Source organism: Myiozetetes cayanensis, unplaced genomic scaffold, assembly GCF_022539395.1.
Source record: "Myiozetetes cayanensis isolate MyiCay16 unplaced genomic scaffold, myiCay2020 scf1, whole genome shotgun sequence".
In the NCBI taxonomy this organism is placed as follows: Eukaryota; Metazoa; Chordata; class Aves; order Passeriformes; family Tyrannidae; genus Myiozetetes; species Myiozetetes cayanensis.
The window spans coordinates 19891286-19917265 of NW_026086604.1; the positions used below are offsets into that span (position 1 = coordinate 19891286).

The following is a 25980-nucleotide window of genomic DNA, read 5'->3' on the forward strand; positions in this document are numbered from 1 at the left end:
AGGGGACTTTCATTCCTCAATAACAGGAGTTGGGCTTGTTTTATTCTCTGTTTTGGCACTGGTACAGCATATGATTCATTTTTGTCTCGTGCTAGCTGTAGCAAGGAAACCACACACATACTGCAGTGTAACAAGGTTAGAGAAGTACATTTCAGACTGAATATGAAACAATCATCAAGGATATTTATTCATTCTGTTGAAGTTTTGTCCTGCATTATAAGGCAGACTTGGAGAAAAAAAATTAATCTCTTGCACTCTTTCACCTTTGCTGTAGGCAGGTCTGTGCTGCCTGAAAAATGGAGCTGATGATAACACTCCATTACTGAAATCCTAAGTACTTTTGGAGTTTGTTTACTCTGGCTGTTTCTTCCTCCCCACCCACCCTGAGAAAACATACTGCATTTTTTGAATTTGTTTCAATAGCCAGAGGAAAGGTCTGTGTTGAGAGCAGAGCTTTGGCCTTATACCTGTGTAGTAATCCTTGCAGTTGAGGGGAAGGAAGCTGTGATAGCTGAACTTTCCTAAGAGCAGCTGGCACCGTGTCCAGGTATTTTGTACTGATCCAGTCTTGCTGGGAGATAGCAAACACAAATACAGGTTTGTCCAGATCACAGTCCACTGAGCTGGAACGGGATCCCTTCGTAAACTGCAGTTAACTGCTGGTAATGTTTGACAGTGTCACCAGGTTATCTAGAGACAGGCATGGCCCTCTGGGAATATGAACCTTGAAGCTCTTCGGGTTCGAATTTTGTTCAGATGTGAACATCATCTCTGGCTTGTCTGGTTTCTCTGTCAGATGCTCAGTTTTGTCCTCTGATTTTTGTGGAAGAACAGACTCGTGTCAGTGGCTGTAGAAGCTAAGTGTCGTTACCCTTGAATGTTCAGTGCAGGTTTGTAAAAACAGGTTTTAAATCGATTTCAGAATTGCTCTCAGTGAGGGTTCTTCTGTTTCGTGTGCCACTTCGTATGTGTCAGGCAGAAATTCTGGCAGAAGTGAGGAGCTTTTTATTATAAATGTATGGGGTGGCTGAGAGTAAGGCATGAAGATTGCTTGCAAGATCCTTGTTGCAGTAAGGTGTCTGTGAATGTCCTTTTCCTTACAGACTTGAGTGTGAGGATCTGTGACATGAACCATCACACTTGTGAATGTGCCTTTGTGTTTGTTTGTGGCTTGCTGAGAGTGAATGCTACATTTCTGAGTAAAAATTCAGAATGTTACTGTTGTTGGATTGGAGCAAAGGTCACCCCTGCTCACTGTAAAAAAAAAAAAAAAAAGGGTGAATAGGGGAGGCTTTTGAGTTATTTTTCAAGATCTTTTTAGCGTAATTGTTTGTTTCCCAGACAGCCAGTGTGGGGTATTCTGCCACCACCACGGACGCGGTGTCTGCAGGCAGTTCCAGCAGTCCCTTAGTCTTAAGCGATCTGCAGAGTATACAAACTGTTATCTTTGTCTCCAGTTTCTGTTTTTAGAATAATTCCAATGTTTCTTACTTGAGGGCTCTGTTTCGTTTTTGAAGGTGGAAGAGCAGACAGGTGCTCTGCTGTCTGCCCTTACTCTGTGGGTCAGGTGATGTGGCCCAAAGGGACAAGGTGTGCTGGCCCAGGGCTGGTGCTGCCCTCCTGCCAGGCTGGCTGGGATGACACACACACAGCACCAGCTCTCCGGCTGCTGCTGAGCTGGTTGCTGCAGATGACCTTTTTGGATCATCCTGCCACTGCTTTGTTCTCTTCCTGGCTCTGGTTGATAGCGAGAATTAACCTGAGGCCTGCAAAACGAGTCAGTCACATGGACAGACTGTGCCAGATACAGCTGTAATCCTGGGCTGAAAAATTGAATTTGTCCTCCTCCCCCTCTTCCTGGCTCTTCTGCATTTTTTTTCCAATTCAGGAATGCCACCCTTGAGCTGCATAGCACAATGGAGACCTAATGTAAGGACTCCTAAAGAGTCTGCTGGCAAGAAAAGTCTGACGTCAGCAGAGTTAGGGTGAGGTTTTGCATTGCGCACATTCAGTCGCTCTGGTCTGGAATGATGGCATGTTGGAATGGAGGCAGAGTTTGGAGGGAGGGTGTCACTGTGAACTGTGCTTGTAGCCTACTGTTCAGTGTTTATCTTTTGTGGGTAGAAAATGTACTTGATAAACTACGTATTGTCCCATTTGTTTATTATGGACATTCAGATTATTCTGTAAGTATTTGTGCTTTGACACGGTTGGCTTGCTTTTATATTGCTTTCAGCTTTTTAAACTGTGATTACAGTAACAGTTCTGTGCTGGTGTTCCAAGTGAAGCTGTTTTCCAGAAGCAAACTACATGTATTGATCAAGGGATTTTTTCCCAGTGTTAGCACTGGGTTTAGATAAGCAAAAAGAAAATAAATTGCTAATCATCTGCTTCAATTTGACATTCATAATGGTTAGTTTGCAAGTAGAAAGAAAGCAAAGACTTACAGATGCTGTGTGAATTTATGATCCACCAAAGAAAGTGGTATTTTATTTTTAAGATGAACAGAGTTTTGACTTTTGTAATTGCTGATTGAACAAATATCTTTGACGAAAATAAACATGAAAGCCTATGTGTTATGTTCAATTTAAGATACTTGTTTCATCTAAGATTTATCTGGATGCAAACAGCTCAGGAGAGCTATATTTAAGGCCATCAGAGCAGAACTGTGGGTGTAATTGTGACAGGATTCAAAGTCAAGCTGTAGGATTGCAGCTGATTTTAAAAATAAGAAGCTTTTGTAGCATTTTACAAATTATTTACTCTGCTTTCTAAAGGGAAAAATCATCCTGACATTTGAGGACTGTGTCTCAGGTTTACGCTAATGAGTGCTCATGGCCAGAGGCAGCATCTTCTGTACTAATTCAGTTTACCAAATGTGATGTGTCTGTGGTTTGGGGAGCTTTTAAATCTGACTTAAGGTGTTGGGGTTTTCTAAAGTTTTACTAAAAAGAGTATAGTTGAAAGCATATTACCAGTCTTACTATATAAAAACCACAAAGTGTGGTTTTACCTCAGAACCTGAAATAATACAAGTTTTGTTTGGAAACTATAATTAGAAAGTGTTTAGCAGTTCTAAATAATGGAGAAAATAAAAACAGTAGCTTTTCTAGGAATTACATTATGCTTGCTTCATATTTTCTTTTACGCCTGTAATTGTTGGAAATAGAAGATGTGTCATAGTCTGTTGCACAGAGGGGCCCAACTAATGATGTTTCGATAAATATGTAGAAAGAGCTGTTTAAGATGATGCTTTGGAGGAAAAAAATGTAACATCCAACACAGAATATGTGAATTTGCATGTATGAATGTGAGGGGGTGTGTCAAGGGGAAAAGACTCTGCAATCCCTCCTCAAAAAGTATTTCAGAAATACTGTGTTGTGAGGCCTGGCAGTGGAGGTGTAACTTGCTAATTTGAAAGTAATAGAGTAAATAGAATAGTGCAGATATGTCTTGACTCGTGCTCATTTGTCTCCAGCAAGGACAAAGAATTGCTGCAGCATCCTCAGCTGGCAGAGGAACATCACTGTACGTCCCATGCATTTTTTTCTGATTTTGTATTCTGTTGGTAAGTTTATAAAGCACAACAGGGAACCTTTGAGTATTTAATTTCATTTTCTAAGGTTGAACATGAGGCTTTCTGACAATCCAGGACGCTACAGCGCTGCCAGGGTCTCGTCAGCTCTGTGTGACCCAGCACATCTCCTGACGCACAGGACTGTGAGGCCTCTGGGCTAGTGCCCAGTGGGATTGCAGGGGATTCCCAAACTCCCCTGTGTTGATTCATGTTGAACGCCATTAACAAGGCAATGAGGACTAAGAAAGTTTCACAAGAGTTAAGTTTTTAAAGCCGTGAGTGGGCGGTTTTGCGTTGACTTTTCTAGCCATTTGGTGTAGCAGTTGTTTTGCATAAAGAAACTCTGTTTACTCCTCAGTCTGCGTTGCTGTCAGTGAAAAATATTTGGAAAAGCTCTCATCAACCTGGCTAAATCCTGTTGTGTGCTGACATAGCATATTTTTTGGCATAGTGTGATGTTGTTGTAGGTGCAATAACTGTCCTGGCAGAATAACTCCTCCTGTTGGAATATGTTCTACTTCCAGCATAGGTACAGCATCAGATGTACTTTAAATGACAAGCATTCAGCTTTTTCTTCCTTTGTGCTTTCTAGCTAGCGTTTACACCAGTTACAATGCCAGTGGAGTCTGCCTGTAAAGGCTGCTAGATCAATCCCCTTTCTCTTGCCCTGGCTGTGCTGAATGGGCTCTATCTTTTCAACCTAGTCTTTTTAATTTATTTGTTTTCAGCAGAACTAGAAGAATCTTTTCCACTAATTCTTTCCTCCAAAGATACATCAGTAAGATTTAAATTTTCACCTAATGTCTTCATAAGCAAAGATCCGTTGTGTTTGATGGCTGGTCAGTTTGTCTTTACCTTCCTTTTCTAATGTTCTCCTTTCATTCTACATTCAGTTCAGCTGTGAGATAAGTTTCATGGTACTTCTACCATTTCATGACGCCAATGGTTTTTCTGGAGGCAGTGAGTTTCCTGTCTGGAAGCTACAGGCAGTATTCCTGACAGGATGGAATATTTTTGTTTCCCTGGCTGGACCTTTCCCTGTCTTAGTTTTTGTCTCTTTGTTTCTCGGTTGATCTTTTTTTTTTTTTCTTTTTTCCTTTTTTTTTTTTTTTTAATCTTGGTCTGTATTTGAAATTGCATCAGTTCATTTAGAACTATCATTACAAGAAACTGACTTGGTGATTTGAAATACCTCCATGTGGAATTTTTCATTTAACATACTGACAGAATAAATTAATAGGCCAAGCTGCAGTAGAATTGGGCATGTATTACTACTCTTTGCACTAATCTCACTTCTTGAGTGAACAGGAGCTGTTAGTTAGACTGGTGCAATTAGTACCTGACCTGAGGACGGTTTCAGAAGTTCTGGCATTAGCCATAACAGAGTTCAGAAAACTCTGTCATAGTTTCTGATCATATCCTGGGCTTGCTGCTGCTAGAATAGACAGATATGGATAATTCACTCAGTTGCCCAAGCTTTTCTGGAAGTTTTTCTATTGAATGGTATTTACCAAAATTCTTAGTTTCTCTACAGAGAGACATACCAAATGAGACCAGTGCAGGGCAGTTACTCAGTTCTCAGTGGCTGGGATACTGTCAGTGTACAGTGGTGTAATAAGTCACTGTGAGTTGTCACAGTGGCTTTCAGAAACTGTGACCAAGTTCTTATCCTACCCTATCCTATCCTATTAGTAAGGTCTAGTTAGGCTGCCGAACTTAATCTTGCTGAAGGAATTCAAAACTCTTACTAACTTGGTCCCTTTTGGTTCCTTTAGTTGGCTTGCTTTAAAAATTTTATCTAAAGTATATCTCTCTCTCTATTTTTTTAATAAAACTGGTATAATAGCACCAGGGGGTTAAAAAAGATAATCCATTAATAGCTTCCAGCATTTCTTCATTTGAGGCAGAGCTATTTCAAGATCAGTGGAGGGGGCATTTGGTGTTTTTGGGTTGTGGATGTTTTTATTTTTTATTTCTCTCTCTCCTGTCTCCAAAATTGAGGTTAGTTATGCTACAGGGAAAACAGAGGTGGAAGATGCTGCCAGTCAGCTGGGCAATAATATCTTCCCTCAGCACAAGACAGAAACCTCTGGCTCTGACTCGTGCTGTTCAGATTCTGTGTGCTCTGTCTGGAACTCGTGTTCATGGTTTCAGATCCCTCTGCTACAGTATTTGTCCCACCTTGTATCTTAGTACACATTATTTGGTTGGTTTTATAGTAGGGCAATCATTTTTTGCTTGAAAACAAAAAGCTTGTCAGAATTCAGTATGTAGCCATTACTGTTTTACCAGGCAAAATTACAGACCTGAAACTAAATCTGCTTATTCTGGAAATTTGTGAGTATTGGTTATTTTCATTTTGGAACAGTTTTTCTGTAGGAATGATCTCAGCATTCAGGAGTGTTGCAATGTTTTCCACTTGCAGGGTTGGTGACACTGCAGGAAACAAAACTTTCTGTTGTTATTTCACTGGTGTGTGTGTGTGTCTGTCTTTACTCTGATTGTTTTGCAGTGTATGCTGTGGAATAAAAAGCAACTGCAGGAAATACCAAGCTGTCACTCAGCAGTAGTTTTAAAGAGTAAAACCAAAAGTGGGCAATACTTGCTTTCAACTGACATAAATACAGAGCTAAGAACCTGAAAATTTGCTTTGGAATTATTTTGCTACTACCACATAATGTACTTTGTTTCATGAGTGCTTTTGTTAAGACTGGATCTGTTCATACTGAATATGCATTCTTAGAAGACAGAATTTAGAATCACATTCCCTAGTTCTTTTTTATTAACTGCTCTTCCAGATGGTTAGGATTTTAAAAACAGAACTTACAGTTTATTTTTACTTTAGGGATGGGAAAGGTTTGGGGTTTATGGGATTTTATTTTTTTTGTCTCAAGCAGGTCAAACAGTCATTTGCAATATTTTGAATGGTTTGTTAATACAGACCAATTTTCTTTTCAGATGATGGTAAGTAAGAGTGTTTAGTTTAAATGAAAGTATTAATACAATTATGTTAAAACTTTTTTTGTTGCATAGGCAGCTTGTACAGCTTTTAAATCCCTTAGTGTTGCTTTCACTCTTCAGACTACTAGGTAGTCAGATATTTTAGAACATTACTTCAGTGCTTATATATATATATAAATATAAATAAATCTCTCCACAGTATTCAGAAGTGAAAATATATACCCATCATTGCACAAAGAGAATACATTGTCATCACTTATGCAAGAAAAAAAATGGTGCTAAGTGCAAGGATTTTAATGATTAAAGGATTAAAGTAGTTAAGTTTTGGTGAAAAAAAAAAAATTATTTTTTTTTGTTTCCTTTCTTCCCCCCTCCCTCCTGCCCTCCCAGTGTTTCCAAGACTTTGGTTTCTGTTGGCAGAGTTTGCTGTACATTTGCTTGCAGATTGCACCGCAGTGCACAGGAGAGGCTTTTGACACACAAGCAAGTGCTTGGTTGAACTAAGACTGCTCTGCGGGGTTAGATAAGGGAAAATACATCCAGTCACTCTCCTTCGCAACAGACGCAGGCCTGCAGATCCACAAATAGAAAGCATCTCTCCGCTGAGTTCTTAGCTCTGGTCAACCATTGCACACAATGTACCCAGATTTAATGCTGCTGGTTTGGAAAATTAATGTTTTTAGAACTCAAGGAATTCTTGCCCATTTGCCACCAGACAGAGGCAAGGCACTTTGAGTGCACTTTCTTCTTTACAAGCATTTTATCTGCAAGAGGAACAGTTTCGCTGGAGTTGCCAATCACTTGTTCGGAGACTTTCAGAATGAGTTGAGCAGCTTGCAGGACTTCCTTTCTTAATAGCAGCTGTCATGGACACATGATACAGGATGTATTGCTCATAAATTTCTAAGGAAGAAGCATAACTTTGTTTTTTTACTAAGCTGTTGAAGATTTTTCTTCCTGTCAGGATTGGTTTGTCATGTGCTACATATCATTCTGAATTTTAAAATAGAACATTGTATATCAGTTAACTTTTGGCAATTCTGCAGTGTGTATTCTGCAGGCTTTTCTGTATTTTAAATACTGTCAATCTTTTGATTTTTTTATGCCCGGTCAGTCTGACTCTCAGGCTTTGAGCTCAAGTGGGTTCATAGTCTGTCTGTTTGCTTCATTGTTTTACAAACAATATTGCTTTGTTCTGCAAGTGAAAATAGAATTTCCAGATAATTGACACAGGACTTTAAGAAAAAATAAAGTGCAGACAGAATAAACTGAGACACGGTAACAGTGCAGTAAACTAGAAACTAGACTTTTAAGAACTATTTCTGCCTCACAAATGCTTTTCTCTTAATTCTTGTGTGATAGTATCTGTGAATATCAGAGATGAATATCATGGAATCATAGAAAAGTCAGAATTGGAAGGGACATTAAAGATAATCTCATTCCAAACCCACTGCCATGGGCAGGAACAACCTTCCACTAGATGAGGTTGCTCAGGGTCACATCCAGTCTGGCCTTGAACACTTTCAGGGATGGGGCATCCACAACTTCTCTTGGTAACCTGTGCCAGTGTCTCACTGCCCTCTAAGAAAAGAATTTCTTCCTAATATCAAATCTAAATCTCTCCATAAGAAGTCAGGAGAGGCTAATTATTAGAAGACTCTCCCTAAAGTGACTGCCTTGTAGAAACTTCCATATGTTAAAGCAAGTCCTTTTGCTCCTGGAAGATCCCTTGTTTCTCCCTTGGCAGTGGTCTGCTGGCCTACATGTGCCAAGCTGGCCTGTCCCATAAGGTTTAACTTCCTTTCTTTTTTAGGGATGACAGTCCTACTCAATTCTGCTTGTCAGTTCTGTGCTCATATGGACAGGTCCCAGATCTTGTCAACATCTTCACTGATCCCACTGTGAGCTCCAATGTCAAATGAGAGAGTGAATGCTTGGTATGATGCTTGCAGGGAACTCTGCTCCCAGGCTTTTGAGTTTAGATAAGTTAAAAAGGTGAAATTATTTCACTGGAACTGTTCTTCTGTTGCTTAAAGATGATGATGATATGTGAAGTTTGAGACTTGACATGGCAGATTTCTAAAGGTTTTGAAAAATTTGTCTTGGATTAGTTGTGGATTTGGAAATCCTATTTTTGAAATAATGGCCTCTGTGCAGTTATCAATAGTCCATCGTAAGCATAAAGAAATGAGATGTAATTAATGATCAAGTAATTTTCACTCTGGATTTACTACTAGTAGAAGCAGCTCTAACTTTTATAATGAGTAGTCTTCATGCTTTAAGGGAAGCATTCGCATATGTGACTTCCAAAACAAAGCAGGATAGAAAGTAAAAGATACCTTCCTGCAAAAGTGTCTGAAGGGTAAAAATTACTTTCATAAAATGTAAATTACCATACTGGTGCACTTTTTTCAAAAGAGAAAAGTCATAATCAAGTAAAATTTGTGTGCATATATTTTAAAAGTAGTTTTACACAGTTAAGTTTAAGTGAATTGTTTAAGGCACTTTGACTTCACATTTTATATCCTGTCATACTATAACAAATCAGTGTAAATGTTTGACAAGTATCTGTAGGTCTGAATTTGAGTCTGATACAAATGTTTTTCTGTAGGTCTGAGTTTGAGTCTGATACAAATGTTTTAACTTTCATTTGTAGGATTCACTTTTTGGTTTAATCCAAATAGTATAAACTTTTTCTTTCAGCTTTTATTGCAAACCAAAGATAGAAGATATCAGAAACTCTGCACAATCTAAAGTATCTTTACAGTCTTTGAAACATCACATGGAAAATATAACTATTCTAGATTTTAGTTTTTGAAGGGAAGTATATTGAAGGAGTCATAAATGCATTCTGATGATTGTTGCAATTAAGCATTTCACCCACACAGTACACGTTCATCTAACACAATATGCTGCATTATATTACCAATAAAGGATTTTATTTTTCAACTTAGTGCATGTAAAGGTTCTGCCAGAACAGAACCTTTGTTGTTTCAACAGAATTTCCATTTGATTACTTCCAAGTTGCAAGGTGTTGATTCTGCTTGTACTAAATCATCTGTGATTAAACCAGGTATCAGTGCTAGCGTGTTCTGACACCGTGTGCATTGACGTGAATGTGGTGGGGTGTTTCTAATGGGACACAGTGTTGCAGAAGCACATAGATGTCAAAATTGTTAAACTTTTCAGTTTGTTCCTCTCTCTGTTTTAACTCAGCAGTGCTAGATGTATAATTGAATCTGAGACATGTAAAGTGAGTAGGGGTATATTTTTTCAGAAATCCTCGGGCAACAGTGTTTGGATTTTTTTCCCCCAATTTAAAAAAAACTGTTATGTAATGAATTGGTATTTAAAGAATGACCACTGAAATGAGATATTTAATTGCTTTGTTTCAAAATCCTGTGCATTGGTATTCATTTAGTAGCTTGAGCTTTTGCATATTTTATTCTACTGTGTTTACAATTCTTAGATCATGTATTAAGTGAAAAGGAAAATTTGGTTTTGATGCCTCTTTTAGATATTTAGAGATATCTCTATGTTAAGAATATCATAGCTTAGGAATTCTGTGTTACTGACAGGAGATGCTTATTGGAAGAAGGAGACAGAAATGTTTTTCAGATCTGTGATTTCCTGGTGTATGAAAATCAAGGTCCAGAGGATTTTTTGTTTCAGCTCTCTTTAAGGTGGATCATTGCATCTCAGAAAGCAGCTACAGAGTATAGATGTTGAGAATTACAGATGTCAGAGAAGAAGCTGTCAGTAGTCACTTTTAATCAAGAAATAGCTTTCAGTATGCTAACAGAGTTGATGCTTGGTTAAATCACTGGAGGAGCAAATGCCTAAGGTAAAGAGGGTTTGCTTGGAACAGGAAAAGTCTAAATTTAAGCACCAATTGCAAGGCAGTATTTAAGGGTTTTAGTGAGGATGTAACTACATCAATGCTTGTGGTGGGTTTTCTCCTTTTCTACATAAATGTTTGAGCCTGCCTTCATTTTGCAAATGTGTGTGAAGCTGTTTGTCCTGATTGGCCAACTGCCTGATTTGTTGCTTCTGTACACCAGGTTGAATGTGTAATGGAGGAGCGGGCAGGCAGCACATTGAGCTTGTGCCTCCCATGTGTTTATAGGACAGTTTGGAGCATGATGGGGTTAGTCTGCCCCAGCAGGCTTACAGAAATTGGGCTTTACTGCTCTTTTCTTGCAACATAGCGGAGTTATCCTCAGGTGCCCTTAGGACATTTCCAAAATGTTTTGAAATTGGTAAGAGGCAAGCGTGGATTGGGACATGGGAGAACCTTAATAGAAGATACTCTTCACCCCAGTGATCTCTGAGTTGAAAACTTCTCCCTTTGCGAGATTATTCTGATTTCCTTTCCTTCCCCCTCCACTTTATGGTCATTAATAACACTTCCTTGAAGGAGCATAGTCGAAAAGAATTACGGAAGGAAATTAACTGGTTGTTCATTATGTTTCCCCAGCAAACAGCTTAGGCAGGATTGCAGAAGGAACAGATAGCAGTGAAGTTCTGAGCTTTACATGAATTGCTACTGTAAATGTCATTTATGCTTTTGGAAATCTTCAAATGACAAGGTGTGTTTGTGCTGTGGCAACTGGTGTTTTGTGGTAGTCTGTGGCACGAGCAGAATGCAAAGCACGGCTGGAATTTGGATTTGTGGTAGAGCTTTGGGCATGGCGGGAAGCCAGAAGCATGGTTCTTCTGTAGTCACTAAGTGCTTTTGAGGAAATGTTGAGAACAGTGGTGAACTGAAGTTTTTAGGATTTGCACTCTGTGGTTTTTTTGTCTCTTTTCTGTTGCCCATATTAATTTCTTCTGTGTGTTGATGGAATTTATACTGGTCAGTGAGAGCAGTGCAAAACTAGCAGTGAATTCTGCCTGAAAATCAGATTGTTTGTTATTACCATAATTTATGTGTCTTCGGCTCATTTCAAGTAGTTGGATTTCAGAGCTTCATTTTGCACACAGTGTATCTCCTTCATGTGGACTCATTGTTACCGGAATAATAAGGGCATTGTGTTCTCTGGCTGTACAGAATCAAATTTTTTCTTTCCTTCTTTTTGTCAGCAAAAACATGCAGATGCTGTGTTGGGTTGGGCAACATGAGAACTGGCTAGTGCTCCAGATTGCACTAGTAAAGCTTTTATGATTTGGTTCAGCTCTGATCATTATTAGCATTGTAACATTTGTCTTCATTTTTTCCTGTAATAAATCATCTGCTGAATCTTTTCACTTCAGCAAAGTCATCTTTGAACGTCACTAAAATGTCAATCCAGAATTACTATATAAGGAAAAGGATGGCTTTTAAAACTAGCTTTCTGCATTTAAATCTAGAGACCATAATTCATGATGGTCTGAAATAACTGGCAATTTTTCCATTCAAAGATCCACTCAAAGTTTTAACTATTTTCCTTAGAAGAGCAATCTTCTGTTTCTGAGAGACTGCTCATCAGATCCCATTGCTCAAAGAACCAGAGGACATACTGGTCTCTTTCTTTACAGCATGGGAGAATCTTTGTTTATTTAAAAAGAAAAAAAAAAGTACAACCAGTTCTTCACCAGAGCTGCTATTTCTTGATTTTGTACATCTGTTGGAACTGGCAAAAATGCTGTAATACACATTCTTTCCTCTCCAGAGAAAGGGAGGAGGGGACGGCTTGTAGTCATAGACTTGGCTGTATTACTGTGTTTACTTCCTACCTCTTTCTATTTTACTTTTTTCTTAAAAACAACAACAACAACAAAACCTTCTTGCCTGAAGTGAGTGCTTTGATTGCTGTTCGTTTCATTCATGGACTCTCCTGGTTTAGGGAGGATGGTATTTTCCACTGGCCTGGTAGTATGTGTGTGAACATACTGATGTTACAATTATGCTTTTAAGCATTTATAAACTTTTATAATCCAATTATAATAATGCTTTTAAGGTTATCCTTACACTTCTAAAAATATAAATTCATTGTTGGCCATGGGCTGTATCTGTAGCATGTTTCAGGCACTGTCTCCCAGTTGCATGTATCTGTGATACAACATGATGCCAAAATGCTGGAGAGAAGGAAGATGTCTCCTTCTGTAATCTTTGTGGAGCAGGCTTTTCCAGTTTTTTTTTTTTTTTTTTTTTTTTTTACATAAAGGAATGTTTTAGTTCATTTAATGAGAAACAGCGGCTGTAAAATTATTAAATTTGTTTTGGGAACAGAAGCAGGTAAAGCATCCAAGATTCCTTTGGGCTAGATTTTTAGTATAAAAATGTTCCCTTAGGAGGGAAGGAAGAGTATGTTGTGTTCTTGAAATATGCTTTATTTTCGACCCTGGGAGTAAACTAAGATTATTTTTTTTAATATGTTCACAGTGGTAAGATTTTCCTTTATTTAAAAAAAAAAAAAAAAGGCAGTAATAATTCAGCACTTGAAAAATCGAATATAGTGGCTTTTTTTTTTTTTCTTTCCAACAACTCAAGGGCCTCAAGACCTCATTTTATCAAAACCAGGAGATGTCGTGTGGTTTTTTGTTTGTATTTTTTTTTTATAGTGGATGGTGGGGTTTTTTTTCTCTTTTTTAACTTTTACACTTGAAGAAGGCAATATTCTTGTGGGGTACTGCTATACTGGATGGTAGTATAAACTGAGTAGTGTTGTCTTGGCTACCTGCTTGGACATACTCAGCACCTTGCTGGGGTGGTCTGAAGAGAGTCTAGCAATGGGTTTGCTGCACACATTGCTCTGGTGGGATGGACAGGCTGTGAGCTATTTCTGTGTTTCCTCTTTGGAGAGGGATTCCTGTTTCCGCTGCTGGTCAGTCATCCTCTGAAACTTCCTAGTCTTGACCCAGGCAGCTCAGTGATCCCTCCCGGAGACGCACACACAGCACGCGGTTGTTTCTGTGCCGGTCTCTCACTGGTGCGCAGGCTGCCTGGCTTTGGTAAATAGAGACATTCATCTTTACATTCCTTTGCTTCTACCTTTGGACTTTTTGTATCTGGTTTCTGATTTTATCCTTTGATAAAGTCATAGGAACCCAGTGCACGCCTTTCTGGGAGTTAAGTTGGGAAATGCTGAGGAAAGAAGTGGTGCGAGCAGTAGTTGGACTCGAGTCTTTTGCCACTTCTTGTAGCAGTGTCCTCTGTCAAGGGAAGATAGGAAAACACCTTTCTTTTTCTTTTGGAGCCAGTGAGTTAAGCAGCAGGGAACAGAAGGAAATCCTTGCTGTCATCTTGTACATAGGCAGTAATTGAAACTGGATATGTGATGGGAGTCTGGTTTTGGGGCCTCTTTTTTTTTTTTTCCTTACAAAAACCAATATGATAAAAGATTCAGGTGTTGTCACCTTAACTGTACTCTTTGCTTGATTATGTAGAAGTTGAAAGGCAAGGCAGCGTTGGCTGTCACTCACTCTGCAGCTCTGCTCCCTGAAATATTCAGATGCCTTATGTTATAAATATGCATACTTCTCTGAGAACCCTAAGATTCTGAGAATATCTCTAGGTGTTTAGCTGCAGTGATTTAATTTCTACTGTCAGTTAAAGTGGATTCAAAACACACACAAAAATCTTTTTTATAATTAACTATATTGGATTTTGAGTTGACCTTATCATATGTGTCAGAAATGTAAGGTAGAGAAAACAGAAAGGTTTCCAGTGCTGAAGCCTGTTACTAAGCTTTCTAGAGGAACTTGTACATTTATTGAGTTGTCTCCTTGGGTTTTGGTAATTTCTACACATGCACACACACGCTCCCCATTTTGGCCCCCCCCTTAAGAGAGCAGGGGAGTGAAGATGCTGTTCTCAGCACTGATTAAGTGTAACAAAGATAGTCCTTGACCACAGGGAAATGTCAGGCTTGTTAGGATAAGAGGGATGTGGAAGATAGAAAAAGCTGACAGAAAGAGGTAATGGATCTGATGGTAAGAGAAGATGGTAGTAATAGGAATAACATGTCATTAGAGAGCTGTAACTTTTCAGAACCAAAAGTGATGGTTGTGATTCTGATTTTCTTTTTTTTTTGTCTTTCCTCCTTGTATAGGGAATTCCTCTAAAGAATTTGCTGGAAGCAGATACATGTGAATTTTCTGCATGAAGACTCTCAAATTGGATTACATAATAATATGCCTGTATCCTCTGACTTTGTTTGATCCTTAAAAATGGTTAGGATAGTATATGAAATTTAACTCTTTTCTGATGAGTGGCCTAGACATGAGTTTACATCGGCAAATGGGCTCCGATCAGGACCTTCAGTCTTCTGCTTCCTCTGTGAGCTTGCCATCAGTTAAAAAGGCACCAAAGAAAAGAAGAATTTCATTGGGCTCGCTTTTTCGGAGGAAAAAAGACACAAAGCGCAAGTCTAGGGATTTAAATGGAGGTGTCGATGGAATTGCAAGTATTGAAAGTATTCATTCAGAAATGTGTACAGACAAGAACTCTATTTTCTCCACGTGTACCTCTTCTGATAATGGAACAACCTCCAGCAGCAAACCAAGTGGAGACTTCATGGAATGCCCCTTGTGCCTTTTGCGGCACTCCAAGGACAGGTTCCCGGAGATAATGACTTGTCACCATAGATCTTGTGTGGATTGCTTGCGTCAGTATCTCCGGATAGAAATCTCCGAGAGCAGAGTTAATATTAGCTGTCCAGAATGCTCAGAACGATTTAATCCCCATGATATCCGTTTGATATTAAACGATGACATCTTGATGGAAAAATATGAAGAGTTTATGCTGAGGCGGTGGCTGGTTGCAGATCCTGACTGTAGGTGGTGCCCAGCTCCAGACTGTGGGTACGTATTTTTCCCGTATCTGCAAAAAAGCAACAGCCCGAATACATCACTTTCATAGCGTTATGCTTTTGAAAAGTTACTTTCTTTACTTTAGCATGTTGTTGTTGTATGTTTTACAGGTAGGTATCAGGCAGAATTCTCTCCAAAAAAAAAAGGAATACAAGAAATCAAAATAAATTAAAATCTAAGCCACAACCCGCCTTCCAAAATAAAACCGTTTCTTGAGTAGGTTGTTCTTATTTTCTGCATGGAGGGAGTTTCAGCAGTATCAAGAAACCTTTGTTGACAAATAGTTGCCAGTAGTTGCCATGCATCTACATCAGGCAAAAAAAATATTAAGTGTTGCACTGCCGAGGCAGTGGTGGAAAGCTCAAACTAAAGAGAACTGAAGATTTGGTGACTGTACTTTCAACTTATTTGTTAAAGCACAGCATGTATTTTGGCTTTTTAACTGTGAAAAATGATTTAAGCTTTTCTTTGAATTAAAAGACCTCTCCTGCCAGAGATATCTTCCGTCTTGAAGTGCTGTTGAGACAGCACTTGTTGCCTGTCAGCAGGATTCTGATGTAAGATAATCAGCATGTTCCTGCTTATTATCTGAGGAACGTGGTGTTTTAACATTGTTTTAGTACTTTAACAGTTCTGAAACCATGCTGAATTCTGACATGAGTAAGCTCAATACTACTGAGCAGCTCATCACGCTTTCCTACTGCTGGTGTCTCATAATGCCATTCTTCAGCAAGCTACTTTTTTAGAGATTGTTTGCATTATCATACTGCTTAAAGGTTATAGCCATGACTGCAGTCTGGATGTGCAGTACTCCCTAAAAACTCAGAGGATGACACCTGTGTTTCAAAGCCTCACAGGTGAGCAGTAAGTAGAATGAGTAAAAGGACAAATGTTGGAAGAGAGCAAGCAAGATAGGGCTGACTGTTAGGTAGATTGAAAATTCCAATATTAATATTTAGGTGCTTAATGTTTAGGACTTAATCTCAAATGCAACTTTGCTTTCATACTTTAAATGAAACAGAATTTTTGAGTCAAAAGTGAAGACTGGAGAGGTCGTAGTTTTGTATCTGGTCCAAAGTGGACGGTGTAGTTTAAGGAGAGAAGGAAAAAAAAAAACAACAATGTACAGCTTGCTTTTAATATTTTGACACTGCAGAAGAATACTAGAAAGTATTATTTGATGGGCAGAAGTATGCTTTCCTTGAGTTTCCCTGAGTTTTTGAGTTCTAGTCATTGTTACTCAAGGTAAGGGGAAGCATCTAAGAAATTTTAAACCATTTTATATTAAACCATCTTTCATGTTTCAGATACTTTTTTTAGTACTTAATTAAGTAGATTAAGGCAGGCTTGCTGAATGGAGACTTTTCACTTGGCCTGTTCTTTGTGCTTCAATTTTCTTATTTGTTTTTAGAAAAAATTTGTAAGTGTCTTTCAGTGGTCATAAACTGTGATGATAATTGCTACAGGTAACACCATTATAAAAATAAAAAGTGAGTTTTCCGAGTGCAGTTAAAGTTCCGTGCAATTGTGTGAGAGCACAGCAATGTATTAGTGTACAGCAAATATTTAAATCATTGCTCCAGAACTGGCTGCTGTATGCTCCTTACTGTGGGAGTGGAATCCTGTGCAAAACACAGTATACTGCCGGGCAGATAAACTCTGCCAGTGTCTATGTGTGAAGGGAACAAACTAGTACTGTATGGGCAACCTGATGTTGTACTTTCACTAACATGACTTTTCATTATAGACTTCAAGTGGTACAGAAATGCTTTACAGTGACAAATGAGTTTCGCTTTTAATGCACAGATAGAACCTCCTCACTGAATTCTTACTGCTGGTTTAAAATGGGATGAAGTTGGTTACAGGGGCACTTCTCAGGAGGATCATTGTTTATGGTTGTCATCCTAAAGGAACGAGAGCTCATGCAATCACGTTTTGTCTTTTTCCCATCCTTCTGATTGTTTTGAAACCTTTAGAACTCTTAGATATGTTGGGCAGCAGGGGTTGAGCATTCAGCATAAGTTAATCTAAGAAGTTTTGGGGAAAAAAAAGCAGACTGGTTGAGCAAAAGAAAGACCACCAATAATGCCTTCAGCAGGAGTAATACCTGCATATGAATCCTACAGTTATGCTTTTAAATTTGGCCTTCTGGCAGCCACCACAGCAAGTCAGTGTGTGCCTAGCTGGGAGAAAGCACACACAGGGAGGTGGGGAAGGAGGAGTGGGAATGGTATAGAAAGTAATAACAGGGATTTAATGTTTTGGTGGAACACAGAAGGAGGATGGAGGAAGGAACAGTTTTGGAAATGTACTGGCAGAATGCATTAGGGTTGTGACGGTAACTAACCTGATTTTAGCATGGATCAAGTATTTCTTGAGGGAGCCAGATGGAATGCATTTACTAAATTTGCAATTAATTCCAAAGTAGAAGAGGTGCAGTAACTTCAGAGGGTAACATTATTTCCTGAAATTGACCTTAAGATTAGAAATAAGTAGTGTAAAAAATCAGAAACTGTTGCAAAGTGGAGCATTTTGGTAGGAAAAATTTACTGCACAAATAGGTAAAAAATGGTTGGTGTACAACAATGCTTCAGCTCTTCCCAGCACTGATAAAACATCCCATGTAATATTGTTTCAGTGTTTGGGTATCACATGAAGACAAAAATTCAGACCAGATACAGAGCAAATAATTATAAAAACTTTAATCCCAGAGAGAAAATAAAAAAGAGGAAGAGGGGAGGTAGGCCAGACAGTTATAACATTGGGGTTTTTACATCATGGGCCCCTGTGCTCTCAGGAAAAAACAATGAATGAAACATATTCAGCTGTCTTTCACTCTGTTTGGGGTAAAAAGCAAATCATAGACATGGCAAAATTTGAACCAAACAGATCTCAAAACAAGGTTAACTGCAGTATGAAGTGAATTCCTTCTGTCCCAGTGGAGAACTTATCTTCCTAATAAAAGAACTATGGATTGCTTCAGAGGGGAACCTTTGTTGCAGTAGTTACACCCTGGATGGGTTGCCTGGAAGCTGTGGGGTCTCTGGGATTACACCATTCCAGTGCCAGAATGGTTCATCCTGCTGGCATCCCTGGCTTTCTGACCCTGGGCTGTTTCATCCTGGGCTTTTGTTGTGAGCTCAAATGCATCCTGATTGTTGTTGTTACCTGAAGCACTGTGAAAGTCTGGACCAACTGTAACCTACCTGCAGTGGCTTAATAAGGGACACTGTCATATATGTGATCCTTCTCTGGGCAAGGAGCACAGATAAGGAAACCTCCTGAACTGTTGCCCAGACTAATTTTTTTATATTCTGTTTTTTGTATCAGTTTTCCAATCTCATTTTAACAAGCCTTATTGAATTAGTATTGCAAATGTGCTCTGTCTTCTGTTTGAATTATTTAATGGTTTTGCTCTGAGATGGTGTTGCTGGCATTATTAGAGGAGAGCAGCAATTCCTAAGTTTTCTAATCTTTGTCAAGCAAAAAGATGAGGTGAAAGAGTACAAATTCTTCATCCCTCTTCTCGATATGCAGCCTTTCTTCAACTAACTTTTCTTTGCCTCTGGTTTTTGTTTTACTGGTTATTGCTTTGAATTCAGTTGGTTTACCCTTCTCTCAGCCTAACAAGAACTTCTGGCTTTCACATCTTCTGTAAAATGAATGCAAAATGTTGAAATTAAACCTGGACTCTTGCACGGTTTGAACTGAGATTTGCTTTGGTCTAAAAGGTTACTTTCCAAAGGTGTGCCAGTACATCAGTCCCAAATGGGGAGTGCTTTCAGGGATGTGTCCATGCTTTATTAGCAATAGGAAGGAGGCAGGATATAAATTACACTTACAGATTACAGTTAAGATTTTTGTGATATGTTAGCAAGCCTTGAATGTATCCCTGTGTATGTTGAAGAAGCATTTGAATCAGACTCTCTTTGTGTACATGCAGAGCAATTATCTCTTCAGTTTGCAGAAAGTGGGAAAAATGGAGCTGATTAACTTGGCAGCAATATAGAAGAGTCTAGCAATTACTGAAATTTCTACTTGAAAAGTAAGAAATATTTGAAAACAGACAAGCATGTATGTCACTTGTAACTGCATCATCTATAAGTGAAAGGTTGAAAGCTCCTATTTGTTTGTAGAACAAGGGAGGAACCTCAAACATGCTGTTTTAAAACAATAATGAAAGGGAAAAGATTTGCATTAACGTTACAGAGCTTCAGAACTAGCTACTTTAAAATAAAAATAGCTAAATTTTCAAATAGGCACGTGAGTGGGAATAATTTTTCAAGGATCATTACTCATAAAGAATATTTTGAATTTATGGAACTGCTATAAAATGGACAGGGGCAAAAGTAAACAATTTAGTATTTTAAAATAAAAACAGACAGAAGTTTACATCATAGAATCATAGAATAGATTGGGTTGGAAAAGACCTCCAAGATCATCAAGTCCAACCCCTGATCCAACTCTAATTACTATATCATGGCACTAAGGGCCATGTCCAATCTCTTTTTAAAAACTTCCAGGGATGGTGAATCCACCACCTCTCTGGGCAGGCCGTTCCAATGCCTGATCATCCTGCAGCACTTATGAATCTGTCAAAATCTATTCAGGGTGAATAAAGCTATACATCTGTTTTCAGTGTTTGTACCAGTGGACTTAGTAGTATGTGTTCTAAGGAAAGCTATTGCGTAAAATCATTGAAAAATATTGCAGTGGGTAGGAATTAAGGCACGGGTGTATATATGTGTATATGTGTTTGTATTTACTGTTGATATGAACGATAATACACGTGTTTTTATCATGTGAACTTTGAAATGCAGGTCTTAATTTGTTGCTACAACTCTCATTGTATAGAACTATTCTTGTAGTACATGATTATGAAGTAGTGTAACACAGTTTTGTAACTCAACATTTTTGGAGCTTTTTGCTCTGTAATATTATCAGAGTAAAGGTTGCAGTGAGGCCCTGAACTCCTACCACTTTTTACATGTACTTTTTGAAATGTGTTTTTAAAAATGCCCTAATTGTTGAGAAATCGAAATCCTTATTTATAAAATACTTGGTTTGTTGTTTTGACATTTTAAAATGTAAAGAGTTAATGAACACCTTTTAAAATTAAATATTGGTGTTCATGGTAAAAGGCAACTAGTAAAATACTAAAATGTCTTGCAGTACCAAATCAGATGTCTTTACAGCAACAGGTTACGCTGCAGATCACTCAGTGGGGATCCTCCCACGTTATAGACAGGGTCAAGCTTAGACATTCCCATAGTGACAGGGACACTGTTGAAAGTATATAGTTCCTGAATTGCTTGAATACATTTTTGGGGGCTTATCGTCCTACTCTTCTAATCTGTGATTTCTTTGTGACTGTCAACCTTACAGTATTGCATTCAGCCTTAAATACAGCACGTCTCAGTCCTGTATGCAGTTAAGGTGAATGAGAGCAGAGTGTTGCAGTGATTATAGTATTTCTGTACAATTCTAATCCAATGCAGTGACAATAGAGTTGTGAAGAGGTGATAAGGAACCAGTGCTGGCCGCCTAATGTCAACTCCTGATGTCCAGTGCCTTTGTACCTGCTTCAGGTGCTCTGACAGCTGTCTCATCAGCTTTAGTCTATAGTCAGAAGTGGATTTATTAACAAAATTCTCTTTTGCCCCTCTCGATTGTTCAAGATATGCTGTGATCGCTTTGGATGTGCCAGCTGTCCCAAGCTTACGTGTGGACGAGAAGGCTGTGGAACTGAGTTTTGCTACCACTGTAAGCAGATTTGGCATCCCAACCAGACCTGTGATGCTGCTCGCCAGGAGAGAGCTCAGAGTCTGCGCCTCAGAACAATTCGTTCTTCATCTATTAGTTACAGCCAGGAATCTGGAGCAGCAGGTATTTATGATTAGGGTATTGTGTCTGCAAGACATCTCTTGTACATTTCCACAGTTAACCCTAAATAAGGAAAGAATGGAATAGTGGCATGGTAGATACTAAATGCTTTATCTTTCAGAAACATAACATAACAATTCTAAATTTGAAATAAAATTTTAGATGTTATAATTTGAAGTATTCTGTGACCAGAACATCTGAGTGAAGTCTTAGAAACTTGTCATAATTTTAAATTCTTACTTTGTAATTGAAGAATGTGAAATCAAATGAGCTTGCTGCAAGACATCCCTCATGTTTAGCATGCTGACTTTTTTCGTTGTATCACTTACACACTGGGTACGCTTGTTTTTTCCGCTGTATGTGAAACTTCCCAGGGCTGCTAATAATAAAAACTATTAAAAATAAAACTCAAATCCACTGAGTTTTCTGCTTTCAAAATAGACTACTACTCTGATGCCAACTCTGATGTTTGACATCTTTGTTAGTACTAACTTCTGGTTTTCTAGGATATGCTCATCTTTCTTGTCTACCAGAAAGCAAACAGTTCCAGCTCTTAAAGTTGAGCTTGTTTGGAATTCCCAAAAAAGAGGATAAACTATTCAGTGTAGTATTTTGCCCATCACAAGTCCAGGTTGCTCTTAATAAGAACTGACTGAACTACACCAAACTCTTGATTTATTTGGCAGCTTTTGTGGCTGCCTGAACAAACAAGGTAGGTATTTGGGTAAAGAGTCTCTTTTTGTAGTTAGAGCTGATGTTCTCCAATCCAGCCCTAGACCTGGGATTCTTTAATTTGTTTGTGCTGGCTTATTTTAACAAGGCATCCCATCTTACATTAAAAATTGGCATCTTGCTCTAGTTCTCAAACAAATTTTAAAATAAACGGAAGAAATTAGCAGACCAGCTCCTTTCCTTCCCCTTTCAATCCCTGCCAGCCTGAACAATATTAGGTCTACCATTCCTGTGCTGAAGAGCTAGCTTGGTTTAGTTACTACCCTACAGGTTGTGCATCTGTTCCCATGGGGGAATAGGTAGTGCCTCCTTTCAACTCACTGTCCTTGTGCACTGCAGTTGGTACTGGTGCTCTTTTCTGCTTGTTCTGCACCTCTTTGGGTATTCTTTATGTCAAGTATAAGCTCTCCTTTCCCTTTGTCCTACCTAGTAGCACAGAGGCAGTAAACTTGGAGTTCTGCTTTAGGAGCTGCAAGGTATTTCGGCTGCTCTGAATAAACAGTTTGTCCCAAAGGGCAGATGCTAACCAGTAATGTGAAGGAATGAAGATCACAACTGTGGTGTGTCAGTATACAAGTATTTCACTGTTGCTCAACGACCCCTTGTTTGACAGAGCTAGTCACTTAACCTCATTTTTCCATATTTGACTTGGGAACGAGAAGAGCCTCCAGAGTTTTCTTCTTGCTACACTGTGTTTTCCCAGGGAGTAAGTGCATATAAAGTAGGGCTGTGAAAAGGACTCAAGAGGAGGTTGGTGATACCAAAGAAGTACATTTATCGTGAATGGGGAGATGGATTTAAGATAAATTAACAGTGTGGAGACTGAATATTCAAGTATAAGATTCATAACAGCATGAGATGTAAAAGAAGATTATATTTAGAGACCGTATTATCAGTCCTGTGTTAACATACATATTTAATGTCTGAGTCTAATATATATTTCATTAAGCTTAGTAAAATGCTTGAACAGAGAGTATGCATTAACTATTCCATTACTTGAATGTTGTCTAATACATCTTGTTTTCATTAGTTTTACTCAGTCCAAGGTTTGCAAAAACTAATAGATATCAAGTAATTGACAAATCAAGATTTGTAAGGCAACCTTGCAAAAAACTTCTTCAGTTTTCCAGATAATGGTTCAATTGGTTTTCTTAAATGTATGTCTGTATTTTTATTAAATCTGCCTGTCTAAAGAACTGATATGATCTTAATATTTTTTTTAAACAGCTGATGACATAAAACCATGCCCACGCTGTGCTGCTTATATAATAAAAATGAATGATGGGAGCTGCAATCATATGACTTGTGCCGTCTGTGGCTGTGAATTCTGTTGGCTGTGTATGAAAGAGATCTCAGATTTACATTATTTAAGGTACATTTAAGAAAAAAAATTTATGTGGTTGGTAATCTGTTTTCTAAACTACATAGAAGTAGATTCCTGAGTGGTGTAAGTCTGGGTTTCTTCTTCTCAGAGTAGAGAATCACAGTTGAAGTATCCATATCAGAGGATTAAGTTAGTTTTCAATACATGTGTTTAAATTAGTGTTGGTTTGGTTTTTTTTTTAATTTTAAAATATTTTCTAAGTTTTATGCATGCAACGACTTCTTAGTACAAATGAAGTGTTTTAGATGAACCCACCCACTGTTTTTGCTGATGTCTTAATACTGATACTTAACTATGTCTTCATAGTAAGCAATACAGAAACTCTTGATTGTATAATTTACCTTTGAACCACAGATTGGTGTGTAGTAACATGCAATGTGCTTCTCTTCACATTGAAAAATACGCTGTCAAGGCAAAAAAAAAATCTGAAGAATTTATAATTGTTGATTTGGTATCTCTACGATCTGTAACTTTAACCTAAGGACAGTAATTTTATAACTAAGGTAATTTCTGTAACTGTTCAGTAGTATATAGCTATATTTATTTACAATTTCTTTACAGTTTTCTTCTTTCTATTAGTCCATCAGGTTGCACATTTTGGGGGAAGAAACCATGGAGCCGTAAGAAGAAAATTCTGTGGCAGCTAGGGACACTTGTTGGAGCTCCTGTAGGAATTGCCTTAATAGCTGGCATTGCTATTCCTGCTATGATTATTGGAATTCCTGTGTATGTGGGACGTAAGGTAAAACATGCTGCAACTCCTTTAGGGTTTATCTTCTGCATTGTTTGACTTGGGTAATATGTGTTCAAGATATTTGTGTCAATTGTACAGGAAGGAAAAGCAGTGTTTTTAAGAACCTAGTTTCTCTTAAAACAAGCAGAGCAGAACACTGAACAATTTCCAGTTCTCTGTCTTGCCATCAAAGTTGCTGCATACTTTTTCAAACTTGTTCTATTTTTGATCTCTGGGTTCCCTTGTGTCCCTTAGAATTAAATAATAGTTAGAGGACAAGGAAGGCGAAAAGAAAATCCTTCTTATTTTTCTTAAAAGCTAATAGTTACCAGAATTTTAGTATAAAGTTAAGCTAGTTTAGGTTTGTGCGTACACACATTTAAGCACTTGTACTCAGCAGCTTATTAATTGCCTTGGGCCAGTCCACCATATGGAGTAGTCTTCAGGGCTAGACAAGAATCTGTCTTCATTTTACTCTTTGTGGGAATCAGCTAGAAATGATCATGTTTATCAGAAGTCAGTTGATAGATTTCCTCTTAAAAATATAATAGCTTTTACTGTTAAGTACATAACAAACTCCTGTATGTAACTTAGGATAAAGTAGTAAGTTATCCAGATCTTTTGAAAATTGGCTTTTTGAAATGATGGCTTGGAAGATGGTTTTTCTGCTTTTATCAGCATGGATTCTCACAGTGACTGGAGAGACTCATGATTCTGCATTTATTGGGTAGGAAAGGCTGCTAGACAAAAGGTTTAGGGATGCAGCTTTTTCACTGTATTTTTCATCTTTTAATTTCAAGTAAGCACTCCTGTCTTCTGCCACAATTGTCTTTTGACCCTTTTATTCTGTTATGGCCTGGTCCCATACAGTCATTGGAACCTTGTAGGTGAGAAGAGGAAGAAGTCAGCAGTTGCCTGTTTCAAATTACTTTTGCTTGATTAGCTTTACTCATTAGATTTTGGGATAGGTCGCTATCACTGAGCACCTTTCATGTAGTAATGGTAAAGTCTCAGAACGTTAGTCTGTGAGGGCAGCCTCTTGAGAATTTCTGTTGTACCCCACTGATTAACGAGGGTCATTTTTCCATGACCCCTGTCACATGTTCGCTCTCTTCTTTAGAACGTCTGATGATGGAGATCCCACAGGCCCTTCAAGTTTAATTTTCTTAGTAAAATTTATTTTGCCTTTTTAACATTAGTGTGGGAAGAGAATTTACATTATATTCTTACTGCCCTATCTTCAGCTGATGTAAGAAATCCTTTTGCTTTGCAATATGCCATTACATATTTAAGGCTGTTTTAAGTCCACTTTCATTCTCTCTGAAGAAAACTAGCACTTCCAGTTTTTCTTGACAACTGTCAAGAAAACACACTGGTTCAGGCTTCTGATTCTCCTCTTCTGGATTTCCTTGTAGCTGTACATACCACCTTTGGTTTTGTCTAGTTTGAATACAGCAGTGAAGCTGCAGCGTTACTACTGTGGAGTTAAATGAAAGGGTGATCCTGTGACATGAACTAATGGTTACCTCTTTCTCAACAACATGCTGTTTTCATTTTGTGTACTCTAAAACACACACCCTTTCCCACTGTACTGCTAATTTAGGCAATTGGCTTCTTCCTAAAGGTAGTCTTGAATTCATTACCATTCAGCTGCATCTTAGTAATTTCAGGCCATTTTTTTCAACTTCTCAAGACTGGTATGAATTCATGGCATTTTTGCAACCTTGCCAGATTGTATTGGCCTGAATTTCAACATGCACACATTCTTCTCCGTGCATCTTCTAGGTTAATGAAAATGTGCAATACTCTTGGATCCAGGGCGTAACTCTTGGAAAAAGTATGGATTGAAGAATTTCACTTTGCGTAGTAAAAGAACCTACTGACTATTCAGATGTTTTCTGTAGTTTCACATGAAGC

The 25980-nt window shown here is 38.3% G+C and overlaps 1 protein-coding gene across 1 annotated transcript in view; it reads left to right on the forward strand.

Annotated features, from left to right (window-relative positions):
- RNF19A (ring finger protein 19A, RBR E3 ubiquitin protein ligase) overlaps positions 1-25980 on the forward strand; it is a 54049-nt gene that overhangs the window by 18260 nt on the left and 9809 nt on the right. The window contains exons 3-6 of the mRNA XM_050315330.1: positions 14572-15326; positions 21010-21217; positions 23174-23318; positions 23910-24072. Coding sequence (XP_050171287.1) covers positions 14706-15326; positions 21010-21217; positions 23174-23318; positions 23910-24072 — 1137 coding nt within the window. The 5' untranslated portion in view covers positions 14572-14705. The remainder of the gene's footprint in view (positions 1-14571; positions 15327-21009; positions 21218-23173; positions 23319-23909; positions 24073-25980) is intronic.